This window comes from Stegodyphus dumicola, chromosome 12, assembly GCF_044657685.1.
Source record: "Stegodyphus dumicola isolate Sdum_Otavi_A_Nest chromosome 12, ASM4465768v1".
NCBI lineage: Eukaryota > Metazoa > Arthropoda > Arachnida > Araneae > Eresidae > Stegodyphus > Stegodyphus dumicola.
The window spans coordinates 30,844,116-30,861,559 of NC_140779.1; the positions used below are offsets into that span (position 1 = coordinate 30,844,116).

At 34.7% G+C, this 17,444-nt stretch overlaps 1 protein-coding gene across 1 annotated transcript in view; it reads right to left on the reverse strand.

The window, feature by feature from the left end:
* LOC118193319 (potassium voltage-gated channel protein Shaw-like) overlaps positions 1-17,444 on the reverse strand; it is a 538,479-nt gene that overhangs the window by 22,455 nt on the left and 498,580 nt on the right. The window contains exon 4 of the mRNA XM_085827595.1: positions 12,349-12,570. Coding sequence (XP_085683721.1) covers positions 12,349-12,570 — 222 coding nt within the window. The remainder of the gene's footprint in view (positions 1-12,348; positions 12,571-17,444) is intronic.

The following is a 17,444-nucleotide window of genomic DNA, read 5'->3' on the forward strand; positions in this document are numbered from 1 at the left end:
ATTATGTCATCCAAAGAGCAAAATTTTGATTGTTTATTGCTTTCTGATGATAGTCTCATTATTTAGAAATGTGATTTTGGCAACAGTTTTTCATTCATTGCTTTGGATACTGGACTGCTGACTGTTTTCTCTTGAAAATATGAGATTCATTGCTTATTTCATTGTAATTTTTAATATTATGTTTTAAATATATGTAATTTTAATTATATAAAAAGTTTTGCATGATTTTTTTTTTAGGAAACAAAGTTCTTAACTTCCTTTATACCATTTGAATTCTTAAGATTCTGCAACGGGAAGTTGGTTAATTTATTTATTAGGATAATTAATATTTGTGTTAAAGGATATTGCTTATTTCATTGTAATTTTTTTATATATAATACATTTTTATTGAAATTTCTGTTTTGCCTTTTTATTTTTTTCTGATAAAATTGTTCTGCAGAGTAAAATTCTATGCAGTTTTTAACTTTAATGTTTGGTGTTTCCTTTAGGCATTTTTCTGGTACATTTAAAAGCCAGACGATGGCTAGTTAATTAATAAATTAGAAGTGCTCCGAGTGAGATAATCAATGCCCTTGAGAAGGAATCATTCATGATCCCACATCTCATTTCTGGTTGGCGAAGAACAACACAATCCAATTGGAGTTCATCAATCAAAGAGAATTAACTATTCATTTCGCGGAAATCAACGATTGGATTCATCGCGAAAGCTTAACCTCTCGGCACGGGCCCTTATCGAAATCGTCGATATTGATTTTCTATTGTTAGGAACCGAATGGTCCGAGCGCTTACGTTGTATATAGTAAATGATAGCAATTCACGCTTAACGTCAAAATTACTCTCAAGATAATCAGCGTCATGAAGGGAAACATATAATGGAGAATTATATCCTTTAGGAGAATTAAAATACCAAAGATACCATTCCCAGACGAAAGTAGTTTATTGCGTTAATTACATTCATTATATGAACGTAGAAAGAGGGTATGCTATAAATATAAATATATGGCGTATTTAATAGCTATAACAAGATTTTCTTTAATCGATCGCCTCTTAAATGCAATTATTTACATAGCTTAGAGAAATAACTAATATTTTACGTATTGCTTTAATTATTTAAAATGTTAATTCACTTCAATTAACTTGCACCTTGCAGAAAAAAACAAGCAACCCCTCCCCCCGAAAAAGCGTTCTATATTTCCCGTTTTAATGGGGCGATTCAGAAAATTGTGTTTTCATGTCTAGAAAGCGCAAATTAAGACATATGCTAGATTTATATATAGCATTGTTCTAACATAGGCATTCTCACCCCAAATCGGACTATTTCTGAAAGGACATATCTACTTTTTTTCCATATTTGGATTATACGACTCAAATTATGCCAAAGTGCCAAGTTTTGTAAAAATCGCACGAGTAGTTTTTTAAAAAAATAGCTCTTGGAATTTTGGGTCGTCAATGTTAATTGAATTTGCTATATATTTATTACTATCTCTTTTTACTTCCTTGTACGAAGTAAAAAGGAAGTATTGTAAATCGCGAAAAGTTTCAGGCAGCACATTTCAACGAAAATATCCATTTTGACCGCTATCGAATGCAATTTAACAATGTTTTTGCGATTTTGTGTAAGGACAGAATAAAAGACTCTTTTCCTCCAAAAAAATTATAAAACTGCTTTAAAATGAATTCTGAAGAGAATTTTTCGTGGCGTCTGTACGAACGTATGTACGTACGTATTTCACATAACTCAAAAACGAGTAGCCTCAGAACGTTGAAATTTTGTATATAGAACGGCTATAACATGTAGATGTGCACCTCGTATTTTGGAAGGAATCGGTCGCACCAAACGTATATAATATATTTATATATATATATCCAGTCTGTTACCCGGCTCAGTGAACTCAGTTCTTTACTCTTATATGTTTGTAAATTGTACATTTTTTGCTTTAAAAAATGATTGTATTATGTTGTTCTTATCTTTCGGTTAAGGTTTTTATGCCTTTAGTAAATCTGTATGCAATATTTTTAGAATTATCAACAATTTAAAAATTGTTTAAGTGCCGCTAAGCCAAATTTGATGGCGGCCATTGCTCTTGTTGGCATTTGAAACAACTGAGTAGCGGATTTGTTGCCGATCTAGAGAAACTTAGCTTCGCAACAACAAAGATAAAGCCTTCATTTAATATTTAAATCATGCTTAATGTTTTCTGGAATTTTTTCGGGGAAATAATCGTTTCAAATTTACTTCGTAATTTTTAATACAGATATTTTGAGTTTTTATGTATTTTTGCCTTGTCGCGAAGTGAAAACTGAATTAACTGAATGAGAAATACTCAATCGTCTGTTAAAAACTGTTTCTTTTTTGTTTTGTTTGCTTAATTTCTTTTATACAGCGTTCTATCTTTATTATAGTATTTGAATAGAACATGTGTCAACGATTAGATAATTCTTTAAATGATATAAATTTTGCGCATTCTGAATTATAATATGAACGAAATATGTTAAGTGAATCTAGCGCCAGAGTGTCGCTATGGTAAACAAGTAGAGTGAATTTTAAAGAATGCATTTATTCTATTGTGGTTTATGCGCTGTCGGCGAAGTAGATTTAATTCAATCCAATAAGTGTAAATGAAATGAAAAAATAAATAAATAAATAAATAAATAAGTAAAAGATTAAATAAAAAAAATAAATAAAAATAAAAATGCGTATAATTTAATATTCTAAGTCGTGTGGAATATTAAATTGCGTATAATTTAATATCCCAAGTCGTGTACAAGGAAGTCGTGTCAGGAAGTCACATCAGATTTTTTTCATTAAATTTACTTGATTCGTTTTTTTTTTCACAATTCAAAATTTAGGTTCAATACAAATAAAATTCGCAGCTATTTCCTGATTTTTTTTTTTAAATTTGTATTTTTTATTAATTTCTACAAAATTTTCGAAAACCTTTTGGAATTATAACCCTTAAAATGTTTGTCACCATCTTAATATAGTTGTATTTCTAGGTGTACCTGAAAAAAATAGAATTTTTTATTTAAAATTTTCCAAGATCTACGTGAATTTTGATACTGGCATGTTTTAAAATTTTACATATTTGTTATAAGCGAAAATAACGCGAATCGTGGCTTATACGCTTTATTAAAATAATTTGAAAAAAAATTAGTTATGAACTTTTTTCCCGCTCATGCACAATGAAAGTGAAAAGAAATTAGGTTACTATAAATTAAGAATTTCGTTGGGTGAATTAGTCTTGGCCCAAATTGAAAATAGCGCGCCAAGACAAATTTTTTAATTTTTTGGTAAGTTTCTCACCAAATGTTACAAAATTTAATATTTAAGCAAAATTTGAGTCATAGAATGGAAATAAGAAGAAAATAGGCATATCATTTCAGAAAATGTTGATTTTGTGCCAAAATACGTATGTTAGAACAACGCTATATATAAATCTAATATATATCCTAAGTCGTGCTTTTGAGACATGAAAAACGCAGGTCAAATTTCTTCAATCGGCCCAATGGAACGAACGGGAGATACAGAACTGCCCCACTTTTTTGTGCAGAGTGTATATTTATTGTATATCAGCATACAAATAATGAAAAGAATGTAAAATTTAAGCAATCAAATGATATTAAACACTGTAATCAAGCAAGCTGATGTTTTGGCTTATCTCACTTGTCTGACAGTAACATCAGATTAAGTCCACGAATTTTATTATTGCGAGAAGTGTGATGTTTTGGAACAGATTGCTCAGATTCTTCTTTGATATCTGCTAATTTTGATATTTAATGTGGTAGAAATTTCATAACTGATTAAATTCATTATTTTTAACAATTTTGGGATTTTACCAACATTTTTCTGCTTTAGGTCTTGCCATAGGAGAGTATAAACAGATAATTTTCTTGGCAGGTTTTTGTAAATTTATAAAGTATTTCTCCCTTTTTCTTAGCGTACCTTCGTGGTGTAGTGATCTGCATGCTAGGCGCGTTTTTTAGAGGTTCGTGATACGGTTCCCGGCGAAGGCATTGCTCATTTTTCAAGTCTCCTGCTTCCAGAAAACCTAATGTCTCTACAGTGGCGCCCGAACTAAAAAGGGTTGTGAATGATGATTCTCCACACCCAGGATTTGGCGATTGGGTCCCCTAAAAAACGCCAGTGCCAGTATCCCTTTAAAAGGGGGGTATATAAGGTATTTCTCCCGCCTTCTTAGCGTGCCTTCGTGGTGTAGTGGTCTACACGCTGGCTGCGTATTCCAGAGGTCCGTGGTTCGATCCCCGGCGAAGGTGTTGCATGTTTTTCACGATTTCTGCTTCCAAAAAAAAATACCTTATGTCTCTACAATGACATCCTAACTAAAAGGGTGGTGGATGATGATTCTCCACACCCAAGATTTGGCGACCGGGTTCCCTAAAAAACCCAGTCACCCTTTATTCCAGAGGTCCGTGGTTCGACTCCCGGCGAAGACGTTGGATATTTTTCAGGATTCCTGTTTCCAAAAAAAAATACCTCATGTCTCTACAATGACGCCCGAACTGAAAGGGTGGTGGATGATGATTCTCCACACCCAGGATTTGGCAATTGCGTTCCTTAAAATACTGCATTCGCCCTCTAAAAGGGGAGTACATAAGGTATTTCTCCCGCCTTCTTAGCGTGCCTTCGTGATGCGGCGGTCTGCACGCTGGGCGCGTATTCCAGAGGTTTCTAGTTCGATTCCCGGCGAGGGCCTTGCATATTTTTCATGACTCCTGCTTCCAAAAACATACCTAATGTCTCTACAAATTTATAAGTTATTTTCTCCCTCTTTTCTGCATGCCTCCGTGGCGTAACGGTTAGCGTACTCGGCGCGTATTTGAGAGGTCCAGGATTCGAGTCCCGGCGAGGGTATTGAAAATTTTTCATTTCTCCCGTTTCAAAATAACCTAATAATTCTACAAACGTTTTATTATGATCTCTTCACTTATGCATTTAGATTTGAATCCCCGAGAATTGGTTGGCTTTTTGGCTGTTTTATTGTTTTCCACGACATGAAATATAAGTTTACCTCCAGAAACCCTTCACGAGCGCATCCTTTCCATAGGCAGATCGTTCTCATGGACGTTTCCGTATTCATTTAAATTAATAAACAACTTTATTATATACATCATGAACTTTGGAATTTTTTCGCATCTCTCTCGTTACATATCTGTTGGAATAAATCTTAAGTCATGTCCGTATTTCCTTGATCATTATTTTACTACAATTAGTTCACGGCATAATATATAATGACTGTATTTTAATGGCAGCCTTTCGAATCAGAGAAACAGTACACTCATGTCCATAAATTAAGGATAATTCGGAGTCACGCGGAAATCGAACCCTAAAATAAATATATCACCTGCAAAATCACTACACACATCTTCAAAAATCATATGCAAATTTCAGGAAGTAACCAGATGACACCGATGGTACGTCACAATGACGAGGGTGTAAGAGAGTGATATATAAGGAATACAGGCAAAGACGTAAAATTGTTCGCAGGCGCTTTATAAACATTTCAGTTCAATAACCGAATAGTTATGACACAAAGGACGCATTTGGATGGTTTTCTAAGTGGTAGAATGATCGGCCGTCTGGAATGTGAGCGTACCCAACTGGAAGTATCAGACGAACTTGGAATTGCCCAGAGTGTCATCTCCAGGCTTTCCCAACGATTCCAAGATGATGGTAATGTGAGTAGACGTTGCAGCACAGGTCGCCCCAGAGATACAACGCCGAATGAGGACCGGTATTCGGCAGTTACTGCCAAAAGAAACAGGCGGAGCACAGCCTCAGACCTGACGCGTCAGCTCTCTTCAGCCACTGGTACGACAATTTCAAGGCAGACCGTGTACAGACGCTTAGGGCAGATCAGTCTATACGCTCGTAAACCTGTCAGATGCGTTCCACTTACTGCAACTCACTGTCGCCTGCGGTTAGCCTGGAGTAGAGAGCATGCATTGTGGACACCGCAACAGTGGGTTTGTGTGATGTTTTCCGACGAGTCCAGGTTTAGCAGTCTGATTCTCCCGGGACTTTCATATGGAGAGCTCCAGGTACCCGTTACCACCAAGAAAACATAATTGAACGAAACCGTTACGGTGGTGGAGGAGTGCTCGTTTGGGGTGGCATTATTCTGGGTTCCAGAATTGACCTGCATGTTCAAATTGGAACCATGACAAGCCAAATCTATCGGGACATCATTCTGGAACAACATGTACATTTGTTTCGGGGCGCCATGGGCGCACAATTTGTGTTTATGGATGACAACGCCCGTCCTCACCGTGCAAACATCGTAAGCGAATGCCTTCAATCGGAGGATATCACCCGTATGGACTGGCCAGCATTCTCACCGGACTTGAATCCAGTAGGGCACGTGTGGGACATGCTTGGCCGACGAGTTGCAGCCCGTCAACCTCCTCCTATATGTCTACCGGAACTTCGGAGAGCATTGCTTTATGAGTGGTGTAATATCCCCCAAGATCAGATCGATAATTTGATACTCAGCATGCCTAGGCGTTGTACGGACTGTATTGCATCATGTGGGAGACATACAATGTATTAACAATCATACCAACCATGTAATATTGGTTTTTTGTAAATAGGTTTTTTTTTTTTTTGTAATTTGCTCCAGGGAGAAAAAATCGCTAATGTTTTTAATAATATCAAACATATAGCATCTTTTTTTGCTCTTTACCTTTTGTTTAATAAATAAGCTTTACAAATAAGTCAAATTTGTTTGGCTTCTAACTCTTCCTTTGCCTGATTTTGCATTATACTTAATTTATGGACATGAGTGTGAAAGGCAAATGTATTTGAAGTCTAAAATTCTTAGACTGTTCGCGTAATAATTTCTCTATATTTAATAAATATTTCTTCCAGTTCTGTCCTTTTCGATGCCTAAATTTGAGAAAAGCTTTCTTGTTTCATTTATTCTTATCTTTATTACACCCGAACACATAAATTGAAAAATGACGCTTCGAAATACATTGGAGCATTTAAAAATTATTCAGTATCTGGACGCATTTGCCTGGCTAACAATTGTGTTATTAAAGACAAAAAGTAAGCTATTTTGCATTTAATTAGCATATTATTTCATATTTATTCTCTCATAGTTAATTAATTATTACATTTTATGCTACGTATGCTGTTATATTAACAGTTGTAAAATATTTTATGCACAACATTAACTTGTTTTCAGGCAAAGTACTTTGCCTGGTAATTGAAAAAAAATTATGTTTTACACAGTTTTCTCTATCCCATTTCTTAATTTAAAATCTAGTATGACAGTTTTAGACATACTGGGGGAAAAATAGAAACTTTTTTAAAAATTTTTCATCTATTTCATAGCGACATATATTTTGCTAGATGAAAGAAGCAAACATTTTTGTAACTTGATACGTACGGAAACATGTCCTATTAAGTTTTTTATCTTTGGAAAACTAGAACAAGAATGGCGAAAAGTTTTTACTTTGGTAGTAGTACCAGACATTAACTGGTTTGCGAAACGCTTTCTGCCATATTTAAAAAATGTGAAAAATCTACTTGAAGCAAGTGATATGGTTGAGGAATATTATGTTAAAGAAAAAAGCAATTTAGTTGTAGAAATAACCACAGAAGAAAGATGAATTATACCTGAAAATTGGTTGCATGAATGTGGGATTAAGATATAAAACTGGAACAGGTAGAATAGTGGCAGAGGTGTTAACACTTTTTTTTAAGTAACGACGAAGTACGAAGTAAAAAGGAAGTATTGTAATCGCGAAAATTTCAGGCAGCATATTTCAACGAAAATATCCATTTTGACCGCTATCGAATGCAATTTAACGATGCTTTTGCGAGATATCTGTACGTAAGGACAGAATAAAATACACTTTTCCTTAAAAAAATAATAAAAATGCTTTAAAATAAATTCTGAAGAGAATTTTTCGTGGCGTCTGTACGAACATATGAACGTACGTGCGTACGTACGCATCTCGCATAACTCAAAAACGAGTAGCCTCAGAACGTTGAAATTTTGTATATAGGACTGCTATAACATGTAGATGTGCACCTCGTATTTTGGTTGCAATCGGCCGCACCAAACGTATGTAAATATATTTATATATATATCCACTCTGTTATCCGGCTCAGTGATCCCAGTTTCTTTACCCTTATATGTTTGTAAATTGTTCATTTTTTGCTTTAAAAATGATTGTATTATGTTGATTTTATATTCAGGTTAAGTTTTTTATGCCTTTAGTAAATCTGTGTGCAATATTTTTAGAATTATCAACAATTTTAAAGTTGTCTAAGTGCCACTAAGCCTTTTTTTTATGGCGGCCGTTGATGTTTACATTTGAAACAGGAGACTAGTGGATTTGTTGCCAATCTAGAGAAAGTTAGCTTCGCAACAACAAAGATAACGCCTTCATTTATTATGGCCAATTAAATCATGCTTATTTCTTTCTGGAATTTTTTCGAGGAAATAAGTGTTTGAGATTTACTTCGTAATTTTTAATTGAGTTTTTATGTATTTTTGCCTTGTCGCGAAGTGAGAACTGAATTAATTGAATGAGAAATACTCAATCGTCTGTGAAAAACTGTTTCTTTTTTGTTTTGTTTGCTTGATTTATTTTATACATCATTCTAGCTTTATTATAGTATTTGAATAGAACATGTGGCAACGATTAGATAATTCTATTCTTTAAATGATATAAATTTTGTGCATTATGAGTTATAATATGACGAAATATTTACGTTAACTCTTATATAATTATTGGATTATATAACAGTTAACTTAGTTTCCGTTATATAAATATTATATAAGTTAACTGTTATATAATTATTAACACTGTTAAGTGAATCTAGCGCCGGGGTGTCGCTATGGTAAACAAATACTAGAGTGAATTTTAAAGAATGCATTTATTCTATTGTGGTTTATGCGCTGTCGGCGAAGTAGATTTAATTCAATCCAATAAGTTTAAATGAAATGCAAGAAAAAATGCGTATAATTTAATATTCCTTACAAGGAAGTCATGTGGTGTACACATCAGATTTTTTTTTACAATAAAAACTTTTGATTCATTGTGAGCTGAGGACTATGTAGGTACTTCTTTCTGCAACAACGCAATGAGTAGCAGCTGACAAACCTCATTTTTCACCTTCCGGCCACATGATGAAGTTGTTGAAATTCTAATTTGCATTTTATATTTAGTTTTTAGATTAATTTGCATTTTATATTTAGTTTTTAGATTAATTTGCATTTTATATTTAGTTTTTAGATTAATTTGCATTTTATATCGTTTTTGTGTATCGGGGAAACCGCTGGCCATTAAAATTGCTACACCAGGAAAGAAAGCAATGATCTTTTTTATTGCACAAGCACAGTGTAATGGGAATGGGACATGATAAAATTTGCAGGTGGTATAGGGTACGCAGAGCGCAGAATTATGTACACCGAGCTGTTATCTCTGGAAGCCACTAGGACTGTAATCCGGCTGAAAATCGAGGTGAAAATGCGTCTTGCATTATCTTGTTGAAGGATGGCTTCGTGCAGACCTGGATGATAGGACACCGATACGAAGTTAACACGTCAGAAATATAACGACGAATGTTCACATTACTGCCTGTGAAAAGAGTCGCTTGTGACATCGAAGGAGCCATACTATACAGAGTTGAACACTTGAAAACCAGAAGAATTTGAAAAATATGTAACAATACCCACAGCTCGAGTCAAACTTGACAGTACCATTACGGTCCTTTCCGATCTTGAACATACTACCGTAAAAACGATGGTTCTAATCATTATGAAAGCAGGCTAATTATTTCCCATCTGCCAGCCACCTATGATGCACTCGTAAAAACACTGAGAACACAGCATGGAGGGAGTTCAGACACGTTAGCCGCATAAGAGGAAAGCATCCCACGCGTTGTTGCCTTTCTACAATCCCGATGTAGATCCTCAGAGTGGAGCGGCTATGCGAACGACAGGTGACCGCTTTCACATGTTTTCCAATGACATCCCATAGCAACACGCCAGCTGGAGAGCCAATAACTTGACGAATGCAAGCTGGCAGTGTTACGCTTCATTCTTCTAGGTGCCTCCAAACTCGGATACACCCGTCATGATGCTGTACCGGGATTCATGTGAAAAAGATAGATATCGTGGTATCATTTTTGTGTCCAGTGCTGTCTTTCGCTGCACTATTGTAAGCGCATCTGTCTCTGGTGCAGCATCAAGGGTGGGAAGCCCCAATAAATGTCGGCATTCTGTTAGTCCTTGGTGCTGCAAGACCACGTCACATTGTCTATCTGAACACTTGCTGTCCTGCACGCGATTTAAGTTCTTGACTTGATTTGTGAAGTGGTTGTACGATCCCGCAACGGCGAGAGGACAGCGCCCTTACATCCTGCATGGTGTTTACTATGGCCCACCTAGACCCAGTGCTTAGTTATGGGATCCTGACCAATACGAGCAATAATGTCTCCGAACGATAAACCGCAGTACCCATAGGCCATGACCCTGCAGCGATAGAATTAAGAGACGCGCTGATAGCAGTTTCTCCCTCTTACACGAGGTACAACGCAAACAACCAAAGTTCAAATGCGATTTAAAAATGAAAACCCCTTGTTATTAGCTTTGTGGGTATGTCCTGGAATGCTAACCATTTGCATGTCTTTCTTTCGATTTTGATATTTGTTGCAACCCGCCTTCATGATGTAGCAATTTCACACACCCGCGCATTAAATTCCGGTTCCATGGCTACAGAGGCTTTTCACACATTTTTTAGACGATGTATATTGCATTTCACAAAACTAAATTACATAAAATTCTTGTGTTTTAAATGTTCTATTTGACATCCCTTATCCTGAACTATCTTTCGACACCGCAATTTCCAGGATAATAATGCCTTTTGAAGTGGCAGAAGAGGTATTCTATCCCATTCCTCCTGAACAGCTTTCCAGAGTCATGGTAGGGTTTTGGGACAACGTTTGGATAATGCAGTTTTTAAAAGTTCGAAAGCCCAAAAATCCATAAGTGACACATCGGGAGATTTAGTAGGGATATTAGTGAAGGGTATGGCCTTGATACCAGTTTTTTGTTCCATTTCTTTTAGGAAATTTACAGTGAATTTTGATGTGTGACTGCTAGCTTTGTCCTGATGGAGTCTCACAGATGGATGGCACTGTGGGTAAAGCGATGGTATTTCATTCAGAAGCATTGGCGATAAAATATGTTCCTGATAGTATTTGGAGTTAATCTTGACATTTTTTTGCACTCTCTTTATTTTTAACTTGCCATTATAAGAAAAACCAGCAACAATCATGAATCCTTCAGAAAAACGTTTTTTCGATTCTTTGAACCACGTACTTACATTTTTTTATCCCCTTTTATGATAATAAATGGCCCTTTTTTGTTACAATTATTTAAATACGCCCATGCTTCATCTATTGTGACACCTGTTTTCTATTTTTCTTTAGATAAGTGTTTCTCATATAGAATTCTACAGCGTGCCCTGCGTTGAGCGATATGCTTTGGAAGAAGACGATGCAAATTGCGCTTTTTCGCTTTCTTAAGATTTAAATCAACGTTTATGATTTTGTTTACAGTGGACGCCCCATTGTAATGATTTTGCAACTGTCCTTTGACTAGGAAGATTTTCGTTTAACATTAAACAATGTACCTTTGCAATAGTCGAAGATGTACGTTTTTTCCTTGGATACTAGCTTGGAATTTTGTTCCACTTGAGGCTCCAATTTGATTTTTTTCCCTTTCTTGTTGATGATATTACCTATCGACGCTTTATATATCACAAAACCATGACTCTCACATCGTTTTTGGATAACGGAGTATGCATATTTCTCTTCGGAAAGAGAATAAATGTAGCCTTCGAACCACTGCTTTGTTAAATTCGCCATTTTGTATAAAAACAAAACTTTCAAGCCACAGACGATAATTTTGACTTTTAAAAACATAGTACAATTGCAATTACTTCTTTTGCAGCAAACGATTTTTTATTACCGCTTACCAAAATCGTCTAAAAAATGTGCGAACAGCCTCTATATTTTGCATAACGGTGTTCATGCCAAAAGCATTTAACGTAAGTAATTATTTGAAAAAGATTATTTACGATGTAAAACAATTTTTGAAAGAAAATCCATTAAAGCTTCAGATTTTCCAGGGACATAGACATAACTAATCCAAATTTAGAGTTACTGATTATGTTATTAGTTTCTGATCCTAAATGTACAAAATCGTATTGCATTCTTTCATAAAGAGGAAAATCCCTTCCACTACTCAAATCTGTTTAGAACTATCAATTCGTTAAGTTACTATCAACGGAAAATAGTAACTGACTTACCGTTGCTGGTGTTGGGGTGCCTTGTGCAATTGGCTGATCCTGATTGGTCTTTCGGCTGGATCTGAGACACAGCCGCAGAGGAGGATGCTGTAATCGACCCAGGTTCGATCCTAGGATTGGATTCACTACGTGTTCCATTACCAGGGCGGGGCAGAGAATCCTCCCTACTGTCCGAATGATTCAACATCAGCATTGGTATCGTTTCTTCACGGTTACTCATTCCTATAAAAGAAATGTTTTTAAATATCCCTCTAGCATAATGTAAATATTTTTAAATGATACACATTAAATCATAAAATAGGTTTTCGCCCTTATGCATTGTTGCACTATAAAGATAATTAATTTTGAGTATATGTAAGGTTCATTTACAGTTCGAGAATAGTACGAACGTATTTTAAATTATCGTATTTAAGCAACAAACGCCTATAGCAGCACTGAAGAAAAAACAATATTTCTTAATGCTTACCAAATTGGAGAACAATTACCGTAATTTCCGGAAGAAACGCCGCGGCGTTTACGTGTTTAAAACTTAAATTTTCAGCGGGTGCGGCGTTTCTACCCATGCGGCGTTTAGGTGCACTAAAAATAAAATATTTCCTATGATGGTCATTGTACATAGTTTGGATGGCCTTGTCATTGTGCATAGATTGGTGCTGTTCCCACACAAAAGACCACGCAGTTGCTTTTTGCGAACGTTATTTTGTTTACGTTCTTTCCCTTGAACGGACCTACATGCCTTATTCACCCTAAACGAGATCTCAGAACAATAACATTCTTCCCCCTTTCAAATCAACATTCTCATCAGTTTGAATAGTCTCTCTCCTCTGCCATTCGATGAATCTTCCAGGACCCATCCTCTTTCCACCCTTGCCTTTTCTGCAATTTTTTTCAAAGGCGGACACGACTCCACCTGCCTCGCTCGCAATAACGAACTCTGACGTATTTCCCCTTCAGCATGAATGGATTTTTCTTGGCATTCTGCCAAATACAGATCCCATCAGTTAGGGTACAAGTACTTGTTGGATAGTTTTTAATTAGGGAGCGGAAAATTTTTGAAAATGTCTCTAAACGGCACAGAAGCTATACATTTCTTACCTTTAATTTATTTTTGAGTTATGGTTTCATTTCATGCATTTTTCTTAACTGGTATGTCATATATCAGGACTTAAATTGACTTTTTGCATCTATACGGCCCACGACGATGTCTATTTAATCTATTGCTGCGTTTACGCTGATGCGGCGTTTCTGTGTAATTTTAATTTTTTTCCCGCCATTTTTCTCGAGTGCGGCGTTTACGCTGATGAGGCCTTTCTTCCGGAAATTACGGTAAATTAGTGATTTTTTTAAAGTTTCTTCATTATTAAAGGTTTATTACAGCTAATTTACAGAGAAAGGCAAGTATACTCTTCGATTTCATCGTAGAGTAGGGCCTCTGCATATGTAGGTTAGGGTAGATTTACAGTTCATAGCGTAGATTTACCATGTCTTCAACAACAGCTATGATCAAACACCGACTTTTCATATGTTCTTTGCTCATGAAGGAAAAATAAATTACATCTTATTAGACTCCATTTTTAAGAAAAATCAGTTTAGTATTATTGACGAAATACGATTTTGCTTTTCCACGAACAGTCTTTTGAACATGTACAATGTATGTGGTTTCATGTGAATATTGGTTTGTCAATATATACCATTGTATACAGATGCAAATTCGTGCAATTTCAGACACACGTCCATTAGAAAGCACTTAAGAATTAAAAAAAAAGTCTGGAGAAGCAGAGAGATCTGGCATATGGGTGCGTCAGAAAAAAATTGAAGCTGCCAGATTCTCTAAAGAAATTTTGTCGTGTTTCTTCTATTCAGTTCTTATGCCAACAGATAACCCGTAACATTATTAAACACCATGTGCCGCAAATGGGGAAAAAAACTGGAACCTCAATATCGTTAGGGTGAAAAAATTCCCTTTACAAAAGAATCAGTGGGGAAAAACTCATTGCCTGGTTCCAGTTAAGGTCAGAATTTGATTTGAGAATACGATGCGAATTTTTTAAGTATTGAATAAAAATAGAGCACGCTCATTCGACGGTAGCTTTGATTTATAATGCTATATGATAAAATAATGCGATTTGATTTTAGTTTTACGAGGTATATTGTACAATAATATGTTTTAAACATTATTTGTTACACAATAAGAATTATTTTTGACGTTTTCTGTTTTAATCAACTTATAAAGTTTTCATGTTAACGCTTCAGTTTCTTTTAATAATTAATAATAATTTTTATATTATAAGATTATAATTACAAGCACAAATTCTGAAAATGAAATAATAATTTGAGTGCTCCAACTTTTATAATGGCAATGATTTCTATGCCCTGTGATTGTGTGCTTTGTATTAAGAGACACAAAGAAAATAACTACTTAACCACTTTCATATACAAAAGTTTATAGTAATAAAATCAATTCTTTTAAATATATGAGGCAAATTTGTAAAATAAAAGTATATAAAATTTTAAAAGTTGACTAAGGATTTAAACTTACAAACGCCTATAGCAGTGCTGTCGAAAAGGCGGCCATCTTAGCTATATTAAGCACTCTGAGCAGCTGCCATTATGATCCAATTTCATCTAATTTTTGCTTCCTTGTACGAAGCAAAGGAAGTATTATAATAGAAAAAAATTTTGGGTATCATATTTCAACGAAAATATTAATTTTGACTGCTTTCGAATCCATTTAAACGATAGTTTTGCGTAACATCTGTACGTAAGGACAAGAGTAAAGGACATTTTTTTTTTCCAAAATTGATTGAAAATAAATTTAAGAGTAAATTAAATCACTTTGAAAAAAAAAAAAAAAAAAAAAAAAAGGAAAAGAAATTCTTTGAAAGAAAAATGAATCCAGTCAGTTTCTGCATCTTCAGTGTCTTTTTGCCGAGTGGTTCTAAAAGTAAACTTTCAGCTTTGTGCAGCGAAAAATCTGCTAACTTGTCCGTTGGCTCTACTGCATGTTTTTACTTAGAAACTCTAATTTTAATGTTAAAAAATTAACTGTATTTTATTTATTTATTTTTTTGTATCTTACAAATGTTAATGAAGATGATTTGATTTTTACGTATTTTTGCCTTACTGCTGCTTAGAAGCACTTATTTGTATGAAAGTGTATTCGTTAATCTGAAATTCATAAAGAATCATACAAAAATTGCCTCACACATTCTCATTCTTTTCTATCGCATATTATGCGACTTGCAACAGCAGAATATAATGTATTTCAAAATGCATAATTAGTCCAAAGGAGCTTTGTCCCTGAAGGACTATTGTTTTCGTTTTTCAATTTTGTGTTGAATCACTATAAATGTCCGTTTCACTTTTCAAACTGTTGCCATCAAATGTTAGAGTCCTGCATTATATTTGAAGAAATTAAATAATGAAAAATCTTCATAAATGTATGCATATTTCTCGCGTTGTGATAAAAAGACGGTGCATAGAGCCATTGAATTTTGAATGACGTAATCCTACTGCAAATATTGACATGTGGAAGCCCAAATTTGAAATCTGGAATTTGTTTTATGATCGATTTCATAATTTGTAAAACTTTAAGGAATTTTTGAGTAATAAACTCAACCATTTCAAAGCAAGCAATCTACGGTAAAAAAAAAAAAACAAAAACAAAAAAAAAAAACTTTTTATCTCTAGCGCGCGGAACTGTGTATCGGAAATTCTAAAGATAGGCTCATTTTAAAATTATTTTACGACACTGCTATTGAACTCAAATTTATGGTTTAAGTGCGAAGAACATGATATTTAATAAATAAAATGATAACACACAAAATGTAAAAAAAACGCCCCTTTGGACGTAATTTAAAATCTGAAACCTTTCAGATTTTTAAATATTTACCTGTAATAATAACGTAAACGAATTAGTAAATGAACTTTTTTAAAATTTTGATAATAGAATATCTTTTATTTTCAAGTTGCGGCCAGTTTCATTATGATTAAACACACATGTCTTACAGTTTTACGTTGTCGTCCTATTTCGATACATTATAGGTCCCCAAGTTTGTCAATAATACAGCCTTCTTAATTGCCGCTCTGAGAAATTTGCCATCCATGCCACATAAGACCTTTCACATATGGAAAGATGTGCGAAATTAAAATTGTAAATTGTTTAATTAACAGAAAAATATGAAAGCAATATAAGTCCTTCTTAATAAATTATATTTTCATTTCGTGTTTCTTGATAATTTATTTTATCAATTGTTTTCAAAGTTATGTGCCTAATGGATATCAGTTATACAGATTCTGTTCGTACATTTTTCAGATGATTTTCATTAAATATTTTACATGAAAGTTTTGTGTTTTAAATGTTCTGTCTGGCAACAGTTCCAAGATAATAAAGCCTTTGGTAGTATTGTAAGTATTATTTTATCTCATTGCTCTCTAATAGCTTTCCAAATTCTAAGGAGGTTGTAAGTCGACGTTAGGACAACCCGCTTTTTCAGAGTCCACAAGCGCAAAAATAAATTGTTGATAGATCGGAAGATTTAGTAAGGATATGAGAAGGGAATGGACTTGATACCTATTTCTTGTTTCGTTTCTTTCCGAGAATTAAACACTAGATTTGATGTGTCGCAGCTTGTTTTGTCTTGATGGAGTTCTATTGATTGAACACACAGTGTGTAAAGAGAATGTATTTAATTGTAGGGTTTATATTTATTTTAACTAACATTTATTTTAAGTTTAAACTATCTTTCCTGTCAAGCCTTACTTTCCCCTGGAACTGCCAATGCCAGAATATGTAAATTTTAGTAGAACGCGCAAGGATTCAAATTATCAGCGGAAGTATTCTGATTTAAATAGAAGGAAACGAGTTCGGTGTGATATTCTTACTGCACGAGCGCGGAGGTAGTTAGCGAGAATTGAAGAACCCCGCGTTGCGGCCTATGTGCTTGGCGGGAAGTAGTGGTAATCGTTCCAGTGAGCTTCAAGTCTGCTGAATTAGCAGCGGTATTGTAAAACGCGGTGAGTTAGTTATTTTAGAGAGCCTCGTAGTTAGAATCTTGTCTCTACTTTCTTTTCAGATTATTTTTATTTGACTGCCA